The 14388-nt window shown below is 38.6% G+C and overlaps 1 protein-coding gene across 1 annotated transcript in view; it reads left to right on the top strand.

Moving 5' to 3' along the window:
- Positions 1 to 14388, top strand: part of CDH8 (cadherin 8) — a 194931-nt gene that overhangs the window by 57266 nt on the left and 123277 nt on the right. Inside the window, exon 3 of the mRNA XM_048816573.2 lies at positions 9698 to 9992. Coding sequence (XP_048672530.1) covers positions 9698 to 9992 — 295 coding nt within the window. The remainder of the gene's footprint in view (positions 1 to 9697; positions 9993 to 14388) is intronic.

A 14388-nucleotide genomic window follows, 5' to 3' on the forward strand; every position in this document is an offset into this window, starting at 1 on the left:
AATATATTATCTCTGGCAACCTACCAGTCATGGTGTGCAGAAGTCCGTGTGGTTAAAGCAGCTAAAAGCATAGCATTTTGGCAATGTGTTCAGCAGGATAATGCAGAACTGTAAAATCATGACAACTTAAATATGCTTAAGTAAATAGAAACATTCTGTCACCTTTGACCTAACTGGCTTATTGTGTTTTTCTGCCTTTGCAGATGTAGGCTACAGCTTGTCTGGTTTGACAGATTTAGTAAGCAGCCTTCAAATTACTGCTGTGGGTACACAGTGATTAATTTTATATTTTATTCTGCAATCCTAAGAGTGTGTATTATTAGATATTGCTTTGACATTCACTTGAGAAAATCATTTGAAAAACACAAAAAGGTCTTAGTGTTCAAGTTTGATGATCTCTCTGCTTGAGTATATAGGGTAGCAAGTTATAATAAGACTTTTAGAAGAGGAAAGTAAAAATATGGCTCAAAAATATAGCACAGAAGAAATAAATTCAGTGTAAATAAATAGAAGAATTTTAAAGAAATTAAAATGGGACACATTGGATGGGACTGTCCAAATTCCTCCTAGAGTGGTGTATAGAGACATTCCTATACACAATGACCCTTGTTTCTATTAAATGGAGAGCGGTAAGAGGTCTCTGCGACACTGCAAACCTTATCCTCTGGATGTCATAGGATGTGTTCCAGAGGTCTGGGTCTCAGTCTGAGTCTAGGTGCATAGTAGGAAAGAGAGACAACAGCTGGCCAGTTTGGGGATGGGAGTAGGCAAGTAAAGGTTGTGGTTGTAACCCTCAGTTTAGCTGAAATAAATAAATACAACCAATATGAGGCTGTACTATCTTTTCTGCTCTCTATCTCCAGGAGTTCTGGGGACAGCTGTAACCTGGCTGTACCATAGCTGCCATGGAAATGTGCTGTTAGGGTCTGTGTCAGGGGCCAGAGCTGGTGAAGCCAAATACCCCTGGCAGAAGAGGTCTTCCCTGCTAGGTGCAGGACTGGTGAAGCCAAATCCTCACCCTCCCTAGAGCCCCCTTCAAACTGGGAATCCTAGGGTAAGTTGGGAATGGTCTTGTAATGACAGTGTGTGTGGCCAGCGTGTCCCATGACCTGGCTATTTTCTGGCTGATACAAGGTAGCCAGGAGCAAATTAGGGAACCACTTGATGCCCTAACCGGCAGTGGGGACTGAAGCAACCCTTGGCAGGCTCAGTATCGTGTGTGTGTGAGCATGATGATGGTATGAGGGGTTCAAGCATGGCACAGGAATGAATTCAGACCTATGTGATTTGCCCAAGGCCATAGAGCCAGTCAATGTTACAGTCAGGAGTTTCTTGGCTCCCAGTCCTTGCTCTATTTTTAGCCAACAGCGCACTCTGATACCTCATAAGGAGATAGTGAGAGGTACATGATAAAAATCTGTTTATGCACAGTTGAGGCATGAATCTAAACACACACTGAATTAGCAAATCAAATGAAATAAAAAAGCAATGGCAAAGAATACATTGAAACATAAAAGAAGGCATCGAGAATCAAAGATGTTGTAATTGACAGTGTAGGAAACTGAGGCAGACAAACCCAGTGGTTACACCATTGGATGAAAGTATTAAGGGTATTATTGCTTTACTTCTCTTTGAATATGGTTATGAAACTGCAGCTGAACAGGAAAGTCCATTGACAAATACTATAGTTACATGATCCTAATATCTTAAGTGAAACCATAAATACCTCATGGGCATTTTCCTTCTCCTGTTAGAATACTTGGAAGTACTGATGTTAACTTCAGTGAGAACAAGGCTGTGCCCCGTGTTTGTTATTACTCTATGGCAATGCAGAATATTTGGTTTCCCTCCCCCTGCTATGCAGATATAATTCCCATTACTATTAAAGGGACCAGCACATCCATGAAAAAAATAATAGATGCTATTGAATTGAAATTACAATCACTTTATTAATTCCACACTGTGTACAAATACATTGCAGCCTGTCTTATGGAGTTTAATGCTGAATGATCCTTTATACCTTGGGTTGTTGATGAGCACACACATCATCTTCTGTCACAACTCACCAAAATACAAAGCAAATTTTTTCTTACCACCTAATTGTTTTCATATATCTAACAAAACCAGAAGACACACAGGAAGACTAGACAGATAACTAGGAAAAGGATCACAGCATGAGAAAGATGTTACAATTATTGGAAGCAGTGATGTATATAAATGAATGCAGAAGCCACTGAAATCTTTCAGTATGTTTTACAGAATGAGCTAGAGTGCCTTAGAACCCATAGGGACTTGTGAAAGAGTCCAGAAAGCTAAAGAAACTGTCTCTCTGGGTTCATTAAATGTGATCTGCCTCTGAAATGAAAGATTCCCCTTCAGGATTTCCATACCAGGCACAGAAAAGGGGAAAAGAAGGAGCATTAGGATAATATGTAAAGTTTCACAGAGGTGGATGGAATCAATGATTTACCAGTGATCCCTTTAAGAAATATACTTAGAAATTCTAAAAGTGAGAGCAGCATGTGGTGCTTTCTCAGAAGAATGATGCAAGGCTTTAAAATGAAGTTTAAAATGCAGATTGTGTAATTTCCTTTGAAAGAAGTGATGGGTAATTCCTTTGTAATTATACATGGCTGAATTAATTATTCTCTAATGAACTCAAATAAAACTTAATTTCATGGTGCAGTCTTTTCTTTTCCTAATTAAAAATATCCAAGAGCATATTTCTAATAGGCTGTGATTTTTCACTTTTGGATTATTGCTGCGGTTATGCTTGTTTCACCCCTAATATGTTGACATGGGGGTGGCAGCTCCTCTGTTTAGACACTCTAGCTCATTACAAGCTGGATTATGTCTCCACCAGTACCTGGGCACCAGGGTCAGAGATGGCTCTTGTGTCTGAATCGTACTTTCACTGAAGTCAATGGAAAGATTCCCATTGACTTCAATAGAGCTGGGTCAGACCCTAAGAGCATTATTTCCTTCTTCCCACATTCTGTGCAGCCACACAGCTTGCAGTCACAATGTGATCAGCGAGCACAGTTGCTGCTCCAGCCCTGTGCTCCCAAGAGCGTATAGCTTCTAGGGCAGGGAGGATACACTTGAGAGAAGAGTCCACACCCATCCCCATATTGGGCAGATTAGGTGACTGGAAGCAGAAGGGAGTACATTTTACCACCCGCCAAAAGCACAGTGGATCTCCCACTGGATCCCAGAACTGAAGCTAGAGACTCAAGATCAATTATTGTTGATTTCTCCCATGGTTGTGCTGGAGTCGGTTACCACCCATCTTAGTTCTAGGTTTTTTCAAAAACCACAAACACACAACGGATTTATAAAAGTATACAGATTCAGCCAAGAAGTTGAACTTCTATAGGCTATGACTGTTTAATATGAATTGAATAATCAGCATTCCAGTATATTACCTTTTTTTTATTGTGCAGTGGTACTTTTAAATCTGCAAATAGAGAGGTCCTTAGAAAAAGTATTTGTCTCTGCAATTTCTCTCCTGCATTGAGGGTAATTGTGTATTTGTAAGGTATGTATGTGGAAGACTATAACTATATGCTATATCTGACTAAATGTGTTGGCAACACTCTTTTGTATGTGTTCATTAATCGGTGAATAATAAAGTTAGTATTGTGGCAGTACAATACATATGATATTAATAATATTGAAGTCACTGATCAGCAGCTGTATTATACCAATGAATATTAGTTATTGTGGGGTTCATTGCTGGATGAAATTTGTCTTGATGTGGAGAAGTACTGTAAAGCCCTCTGTGCTACTTAAGACTGTGTTAAGGCTATATTGAGGGTCTCAGAGTATTAACACAAGACATCTGTATCACCATTGGGACCAGAGGTATGCTATGGGAAGGATGCATGGACAATCTAAGGGCAATTAGGACATGAATATGTTGGACAGAGGAACTGTGATTGCTACTTCAAGAGACGGGGATGTTTGCATTTGCAACTCTACAGCCTGGCCAGGGGTTGAGAGGGATTTCACTGCCCTGGGACTTCTCTGTCAGAAAGTCTAATTAATTGAGTCTCATGCAAGGGAACTAAATGTCACCATCTCTGGATAGAATTAAGTTTTCCATTAGGTATATGTTCCTCTTAATTCTGGGATCATGTCTAGTACTGGTATCTGGGTGGTAAATAGCGATTTCCCCTTTGTTAAATATATGTTTTTGTTACAATTCTGAATACCACTCTGAAAAATAGGAGGCTAGCTTCCAGGCACAGATGTAATGAATAAAGGTACAGGTGTGGAAAGCAGTTTCATATTTCCAACATCTGTGAAGACTTTTCAGCAGAAACTCAGATTCGTTTATCCTCTTGATTATGCCTCTCTATCAATTCACCTAGACCCTATAGAATTATGAGTGTAATGATCTTGAACCTTCACACGAACACAGCCTGCTGAAGCTTGACAATTGCTTTTTATTATCATTCATATCTCATACAACAGAGGGAATGTTAGTTGGAAAAAATAATATGCTCTCTGACTTTGGACATCACTTAGTTTTGTGCTTTGAAGCTATAAGGTGATGATGTCAGTTAGATCCAAAATCAAAACAATAAAATAATTCAGAAACATTGGAACCTATGTAGGTTATTTATTATAAAGTTTCCGTATTAAAGCACTTTAATATCTCAGAAAGCTGTTTTGACCTTTGACTTTGGATTCTCACCATAAAGGATTAACACAATTTGAATAAATGCAACATTTATCATTTGCTTTATATTAAAGGGCTGGGAATATATGACTGTCAGTGACCAGGTGGCCAGTGACCAGGCAAGAGTCTGGTTTACCTATTAGAGTTGGATCCAGGATGGGGTCAGGGTCAGGAGTCAGAATACAAAGCCCTAAAGCCAAGAGTTAACAGGAGTCGCAGTCAGAAGGAGAAGAGGGTCTAAGCCAGGAATCAGAAGTCAGGAGGAAGCTGGGGGCTAGAACAAGAACAGGTTCAGGCTGGAGCAGGACATGGTACAGGCTGGAGCTAAAGCAAGGCTAGAGAGGGCAGAGGCAGGGACAGTATAAAGCACACCTGCAGATTAGGACTGTGCTAAACAGCCACTGGACTGCTGGTGCTATTGAGTTTAAGTATCAGCCAGCCTACTGACTCCTGCAACCAATAAGGTGCCACAGTCTATCAGAGAACTTATATCAGGACCAGCTGTGTTCACTGAGTTGCCAGGAGACTGGCTCTGCTGCAGGCTGGTGCCTGACACTATAGTTTTTGACCCAGATTAATCTTTTTTTTTGGGGGGGGGAGTTAAATGTATTTTCCATTGATCCTAATCAATTGCAGTTTAAAGGTTATAAAATGCTTCTGGGCACTCCTACCTCTTTTGGGCACATTTCCAATGTGCTAATAGTAACCATGAGCTGTATTCAGTCCAAATGTCAATGTCTCACTAGTATATGATTAAAGAACTTCTGCAAATCTTCCATGGCTCTAGATTTCTTTGCCTTCACTGTGACCTGTTAGTCAGAGTTAGTGATTCCTGTTCTTCATGTCCAAGCATTCCTGTTGAGTGCATTTTCTAAGGTGACACTGATCTTCATGAACTCCTTCAGCATCTCGAACAACCATTTTCTGAGTCTTTGTATTTGACTTGTGACTAATAGCTCTTGTAATCTCTGGCCAACAAATCCTGTGTCTCATCTCACATGACCCAACCATCTCAGTTCATGCTCCCTCAGCTTTTTCATGAGGGGAGCTACCTATATCATGGCTTGTATCATTTCTCTGTAGGCTGTCAGCTCTCATCTCACACAGCATCCACCTGAGCATTTTCAGTCAGCAGTGTGAAGTAGTTATTTTTCTCTCTTCTTCATTGGCTAGCATTCCAATCCTTACATTATGGATGGCCTAATCATGGTTTTATACACTTTAATTAACATAGTCTTATTGCAGAGAATTCCCACCAACTCCCTGCATTTGCACCAACCACTCTTCATGAGACTCCTAATATTCACATCCACATGCCCATCATTGCTCATTACTAAACTGAGGTATTTGAATTGTTGCACAGAGGTTAACTCTATATCACCTAGTTTTACTGGTTTCTCATTGTCCCGCTCAATGAAGCATTGCATGTATTTAATTTTTTTGTTGGCTAATCCATAAACCATTTTCTTCTCATACACTCCTCCATCATTCTAAATCCTTTTCCAGTTTGAATTTATCTTTGCAACACAATATAATATCATAAGCACAGTGCAGACTGCATGGATCCTCTTCCCTAACCTCCTGAATGAAGGTATCATTGCAATCACAAATAGGAATGGACTTAAGACTGACCTTGGATATAGACCTACCCTCACTGTGAATGGATCACTGTAGCTGCAGCTGCTTCTCAGTGATGTTGTACTGCCCTCCGACACATCCATGATAGTCTGAACACATCTCTGGTAGATTGTGTGGCCATAGACCCCATATCTGTTCTCTAGAACCTCTGTCATAAGCCTTCTCTCAGTGTACACTAAATGCTATTCATTATGATTCTCCCTGTACTTCTAGTTGTTTACCCTCCTGCCATAAATCCGAATTGACTGTCATTTATTTGATGCTCTAGTCACTTACAATGTCTTTTCCTGATAATTCTTTCCAACCATTTAATTGCATGACTCATTAACCTTATGCGTCTGTAATTCCTCTGCACATACATTTCACACTTGAAGATACGTACCAGCATGGTCTTCTGCTGCTCATTGGCCGTTTTTCTAGTTTGGGGGATTAAATGGTTGAAGTTTATCATCATCCCCACCCACTCAAGGTCTAAAGCTTTAACTGCCATAATTGGTCCACTGTAAGGTCCCACTGCCTTCCCATGTTTCATCTTCTTTAGCGCAGTCTCAGTCTCTACCATGGTGATGGGTCTTGTGCAGTTATTGAATGCACATACTTCTCTCAGTGGTTAACTCAGTTTCCCTTAATTGAGCAGTTTCTTTAAAAAATCGTTGCCATCACTTAATGATTTTGCTGTCTTCCACAACTCCTCTTCCATGATTCTACACTTAATTAGCCAAATTCTGATTCACAAATCAAAGTGTTCTTTGTGTTGTTACTCAGCTAGTTCTTAGACTTAAGCTTTGATGGTTTGGCCACTCCTCATTAGCAAAGTCCCAAATATTAGCCAGTGTAGATGCATCAGAAAAATACTTTCAGGATTTTTTTTTTCCAGAATAAGTCTTTAATTAGAAAGGCCTGTAAGCACACTTAAATCAATTAGTTAAATTAAGTTTGTTGAATAGGGATTAAGTGCCCAAAGGCATATTCTAATATCACATCAACCTAACTCAACTGAGCATGCTCAGAGAAAACACAACTGTACAAGGTGAATAATACTTAGTTCTGTTTGTGCAGGGGGGAGAGGAACAGCCAAATCAGGAGGAAAGTCAGTCTTGCATTATGTTGTTTGTTCTTAACAAACAAGAAAATCCTAGAAAGAGAGAAGAAAGACTTGTGTTTTGCAGATAAGATTGAGTTTTGCACATTCAGCGTGCGCATGCATGCTCAGTCTTGTGTTTGTGTGTCCATGCTAGGTTAATAGCAGACTGGGGAATCAACCCATTCACAGCATCTGAAGTTTCTATATGTCCCTCTTTCTACTTAAAAAAATCTAATAATTTTTAAGGGCTTAACATACTAAGACATAAATCATCAACGCACGGTAGATTGCCCATCAAAACACAGGGATGAAATCTTGGCACATTTGACATCATTGCGGATTTTGCTATTGACATTAATGTTGTTATTGTTTGTTGTGTTTATTAAAACAGTGCCTAGGGGCTAATCAGGAACAAGTCTCTGTTGTGCTAGGCACTGTACAAATAAAGAATAGTAGACTGTCCCCTACTGTCTGAAAGAGTTTACACTCTTTATAAAGAAGATAGACAAAGATAAGGGAAAGAGATAGAACCTACAAACAGAGTGATGGTTTGTGAACATCATGCTAGTTTTGTGTTTTTTTGTTTGTTTTAGGGTTTTGATCAGAGGAGGACAGGGCAATAGAGAAGATGGAAGGGAGGAAGAAAAAGGGTATGAAGGGCAGGTGGAGATAGAATGAGTTAATGGAGCCAGGATTTCACCCAGAAGATCTTTGTGGGACAACTAAGTTGTTTGGCTCCATATGGCTGGAAGTCAAATAACAGATGCCAGCTCCAACTCTTCCAAAGATTCAAACTGATTGTCCAAAATTCAAACTACTGTATAAATCCTAAATCCAAATCCAGAAGACCAAACTTGTTGCAATAAGCACAGCGGACAATTGCAGTCATCTAGAGATGAAGCTAGGCAAGGTGCTCTAACATTGTTATGTAAACTGTCTCATCTTTACTGAAGCCCAAGTACCTCAAAGCAAGGGTATGGGCTAATTTATCAACATTTGTGATCCAAACCTGAAAAATATCTATGAAAGCACATAACTATAAGATCATTTAGGTGCATCAATTACAGTATAGGGTGACAGCAAATACGTAAGGAATTTTTTCATCTCATTTTATCCTCTAATGAAGACCATTGTGAAAGCAAAATCTGTTAGGTGCTTGTTGCTGATTACCAGGTTATACAAACCTCTATCAGAACATATTTTGTGAAGAAGATGTGCAAGATGTTTAATTCAAATGATACTCTTTTATACAATTTCCCTTACTAAATGTGTTCAAAGAACGTTAAATATGTATATAAACTAAAGTAATCTTCCGGTTGTCTTAATATCACTATAAATGAATTATAATATATTCCTTCATTTCAATATATATTGACATTAATAAACTTGAAATAATAAAAGACACATCTTATACTTGAAGATTAATTGATTATTTGATTTCACCTGGCATTTTAGGGTTGTTCCAGAGCCCACTCCAGTGAGCTTTGGTTCAAGCACTTAGTTGACAAAGACTGAAAAGTATAAGAGAAGAGCTGCTTGCATTTGGATTTTTTTCTGTGTTATTTTAGAGTTTTCTAATCTTATCTTCTCATTTTGCTGAAGCACTAAATACAATTTAAAAATCATTTTTTTTTGATGGAAAGAAATTGTGAAGAAAAGTGTGTCCAAGGAAAATAATCGTTCTCCATTTTTCTGGTAGCTTGCTTTCACAAAACACTCTTTCATGAATAACCCTTTGGGAATAAGGATTTAAGAATCTTTTTAGTTCAGTTCAACAACTGAGTTAAAATGCAGTTGTAAGATTTTTGGTAATGCTGTCAATTAAAAACATTAACTCAGATGAAACTTGCCAAATGTGTTTAATTCATTTTTAAACACCCATCACTTTCTGAAAATAAGCTGAAAGGAAGTAATGCATGAAAATAAGTAGCTAGATTTAAAAATATATTATTGCTTATCCTTCATTTGCTCCTTGATCTAATTGATTAAGGACATTTAGTGTTTGTTCATTTTGGCTCATAATAGATCTGAAGACATTTATGTTTAGAAATAGGGATTTAAATATATAAAACAGCTGCTTTTTAAATAGTAAGTCTAATTATGCCTATGATTACATTCAATTTTGATTAGTATGCATACAAGTCCTTACTCTCCTTGCGTATTCAAGCTGAGATATGGATCGAAGGAGCTAAGATTAAAGTACAAAAGAATAACTTGAGAAATGCATGGCTAGACCAATGCGAAAAGTAAATGCTGGTTTTTATCACTAAAATGCTTATTTGTCATTTTAGCTACACACAGACTTGGATCCTGGAAGCAGCAAAATCAAGTATATCCTGTCAGGAGATGGAGCTGGGACAATCTTTGTGATCAATGACAAGACTGGAGATATTCATGCTATGAAAAGACTTGACCGTGAGGAAAAGGCAGAGTACACACTAACAGCGCAAGCAGTTGATAGGGATACAAACAAACCTCTGGAGCCGCCTTCAGAATTCATCATTAAGGTTCAAGACATCAATGACAATGCACCAGAATTTCTTGATGGCCCATATCATGCCACTGTTCCAGAAATGTCCATTGTGGGTATGTACGCCTAAACATATAAAGAGCTTTGAAAAGTCACCCTTTAAAATAACCCAGTACACTAATGATGGAAAAATATATATATTTATTTCATTCCTATTTCATTTTTTAAATCCTTTCTTGACCAAACTGCTCAGCTGTAGGACAATAGGTTGAGATCCTCAGTAATAAGAACATGACTATCAGTTATATTAAATTGGCATTCTTTGCACAACAATACTTCACTGGCCCAGGTTTATAGTCTGTTTATGATGCTGTGGAGTATTGTTACTGAGGAGGATTTATCAAGATTTATTCCAACATGCCACTCTAATCCTATTTTGTTGATGTTTAATTATTGGGTTGTGTGTATTTGTACACAGATGTAGCACCTACAATATGTGGACACATACTCATTTATTTTCCTCCACGTATAACTATAATCAGCCAAAAACATGAAAATGAAAGATCTTATGTCTGGAAACTGATAGTGGGCTTAACCACTTAGCCATATGATCTGAAAACGAGGGAGTTAGTATGGGCAAAGAGAGAAAGCTGGGAAGAAGAAGATGAAGGGAACGAATGTGGTTGAAGGAAAGGAAAATACATGCAAAACGTACTTGTTAATAGAGTGTATTGGTAATGTGTTAATTTATATTCCTTCATATGTCTTTTTGCATATGTCTTGAATGGGGATATGTTTGTTTCATTGTGCAATTCTGGTGCACATTTTGTTTTATATATCTATATCTGCAGCTGTCTAGACATATACCTGTACAGATAGGTAGAGCGATACAGACACCTAGGAATATATTGAAATTCAGTGTGTAGTATCTTATTCTGAGAGTAGGCCCATTGAAAACAACGTGACTAATTGCAGAACACTCAGTGTGAGTGAGGACATCAGAATTGGGCCATAGAAAATAAACAACGATTTCTAAGGTTTACCAATATTAAACTGAAAGTAATGTGTTTTTTGGCAATTCTTGTACTCTATGGCTGTCAAGGCAAGATATACATAGATGCTCACTTGAAGGCATGTCAAGCCTCTTTACAAACACACTAGTGCCCTGTCAAAGAATTTGGAAAACAGCATTCCGTTCTATTCCAGTCTCTCTCACACACACACACGCGTGATATATGGGGCTAGAACTGTCATCTTCCTGCAGTTCAGTACAATTAGTTGTATGAGGAACTTTTCAAATCTAACTGCAGCAGACCCAGTAGCACTGGCATAGTTACGATAGGGTTTGCATATCAGTTATAATTCTTCTCCAGATTTTGATGTCTTGGTTGCTTTGAATCACTTCTACTGAAATTCGTATATGCGTTTTTAGCCTGAATGTCAATTTCTTTACCAAAACACATTTAATATGCTAAGCTGTTTTAATTGTATAGTAGCGCAAACATAATGTAGACCTGGTTTCAGATGATGTTTTTGCCAAGCTCTAGGCAAGAAAATGGCTTAATTAAATTGAAAGGGGGAGGGACAAGAAAGAAATTGTAGGCTAATCCTTATATGAACTGGACCGACTGGGCATTCCGAAGGAAAAACTAGAAGGGAAACACAAAGATATGCCTGCAGGGGGAAATGGTTCCTGAGCATTAATTATATTATTAAGAATAATTTATATAGCCCATAATGGAATGTAGCACTTTAGAAACATAGATTAAGATATCACATGATTCTTGTTCAAGGAAGCTTCAATCTAAGTAAGAAAAGGCAAATCAGACAGGGCACTGTGTAGCAGATCAGGTGAAGGAAAGCATAGGGGTTACTGATGAGAAGGGGCAGGCTTTGTTGAAAGAGACGATCTTTAATGAGGCAACTGAAGAGGAAAGAGATGGTGGCAGAGAGCAGAGGAAGGGAGAAACGGAGAAGGAGAAAGGCAATGAAGGCCAGTAAAGTGAAAGGGTGGGAAAAGCATATGGAATGTGAATGGGATTAGGTACAAATGAAACTAGTGATATGGTAAAGGACAGACAATCAATGGAGAGAGAAAGGAGCGTATGGGGAGAGTGACAGGATTGGTAAATGAAATCAGAAGTGAGTTTTAGACAGACTTGAAGAGGGAAAGGTGAGAGGTAGGAAATCTGGACAGTAGAAGTCTACAGTAATCAAAGCAAGAGGACAAGTATATGGACAAGAGTTTTAGCAGATGGGATAACGAAAAAAAAGGATGTTTTGGGGAGATGTTAAAGAAGATGTGATAGGACTTTGCAAAAGATTATATATGGAGGTTATAGGAGATGAGACCAACATTGGTATCAAGAATGTTAACCTTGGATATATGAAAGAGAAGAGAGTTACAATGAAGACAGAGTAGGGATGGTGCAGCGTCTCATTCTAGAAGCACAGAGATGCACAACTGCTCTTGAAATTCCCATTGAGGTGGGACAGCTCTGCCCCTGAGCCTACCAGGCCTGGGCCTCTTCTGTCTGGTACAATATGGCCCATAAGCGTAGTATTTTCAAATGGTATAGTTAATATTCAAGCCCTTAATAACAACAACAACCAAGGTGAAAACAAGCCATAAGTCATCTCAAAAGAAGGCTTGGATTTATAATTACCATATGATTTGTGCACTCCAATGTTGCTGAATGAAGCAGACAGGAGGACAGTGTATGTGTCTAAATATCCCTAGGCTTTATATTTTTTCTTTATGTAGCATTCCATGGGATGTACTTTGTTTTCAACCTATTACTCCAAAAAAGCACCAATGGCAAATACAAACCCTAATTCTGAGCTGCCACTTCTGAACCCAGAGCATGTATCTCACTGAATTATGTGGATGATGAATAATTATGAAACCAATGCAGCATACACAGTTCTTCCTGTTAACCTGTAATGTGACTAAAAGTCAAGGCTGACATCTTGAAGGCAAGAACGTTGCTGTTTTACCAATTTTACTGTTACTTCTTTGGCTATTCTCCCTCCTTTTAACCAAATAGAAGCTGTATCAATAGCTATAGTAAATATAAATTATTTTAACTTTTTTAGGTATTGTCATGTTTGTTTTAAAATCAGTTTCCATCATCTATCAATATGTAGGGGAAAGACTGACTTCTTCTTCTTCCAGAGTTAGAGATTATTATTTTTTGCTGTGCTCTCAGTATTTTGCTTCCATTTTCCACTTCATTCCCCTTTAAGAGAACTCCACCCACCCAAGCTTTTCTATTTCAACTGTGTGATACTTTCCACTAACACAGTATTCACTAAGGTAGGGTTTTCTTAGGGTGATCAGATAGTAAGTGTGGAAAACTTGGGACTGGTGTGTATGAGAGAGAGAGAATGTTCTGAGACTGGAGAGGAACTCATATGGTATGTGTAGTGCTTATGCAATGAAAATACTATACAAGTCATTTCATTTCTGGATAGCTGGAGAAAGTAACACACAAGATACAAGTGAATACACATTAATTTCTCTAGCATTCCAAAACTAACTCATCCCTCTTTCACTGAGATTCAGACATAGTGTAGCTTTTCAAACATAATATACACAGCTGATATATCTTATATTGCTGCATGTTATAATTTCTCGTTTGACAGCAATGTGGTGGGCACTATAAAAAAACATTGTCCCAAGGTGCTAACTATATGAATAAGTGCATGGATAGTACAGTTGACATGCACTCTTGTATATATATATCTACAGCATGGATAATATATCATGTTTGTGGGGAAGCTGGAACTTTGCACATGCAAACAGTCTTTAGAGATCATGTACACCGCATGTATACATGCATTTACATACGTAATCAGTATGAACACATGCATCTGTTGTATATGAATGACACTGGAAAATCCTGTTTCCCTGCAATGACTGTTTCCAGGACCTTCCTCCAGCAAATGATGCCAAGGAAATGTCTATTCCAGTTTTATTTCCTGTAGGAATGATGCTGACTTTTCAGCCGTCTTGACTGCACACTCTTGCATCTGCACGAACACACACACACTGGTGTGCACAGTCACAATGGTGAATGGTGTGCACAGTCACAGTGTTCAGGAATAATTTGAAATCATTCTCTTTTTTCTGAGGAAGGAGTGGGCTTCATGCTCCAGAAAAAGCCCTGAGGAGCACATACAATTCACCCTTACCTCAACCCTCAGTTTCCTTCCTTTCAGCTCTGCCACAATAATCATCCTTCTAGTCCATCTCAGCCTCCATCCCTCTTTGGTGAGACTGAATGTTCTGTACAGTTTTCATATTGCTTTTGTAAGCAGTGTCAGGACGAGCTCCACCCTGACATCTGGTGGTGAGGTGTGGCAAGTTGTGGAAAAGAACTTCAGGGGCCGATCTCATTTGCATAGAATGAGGCCATAGCTGCCCAAATGGTCACTTTGGCTGCTGTGGGATCCCCATTGTCTCTGTTATTGGGGCAGGAAGAATAAATTGTTATTACCCTGATTATGGGA

Source organism: Caretta caretta, chromosome 12 (assembly GCF_965140235.1).
Source record: "Caretta caretta isolate rCarCar2 chromosome 12, rCarCar1.hap1, whole genome shotgun sequence".
Classification (NCBI taxonomy): Eukaryota; Metazoa; Chordata; order Testudines; family Cheloniidae; genus Caretta; species Caretta caretta.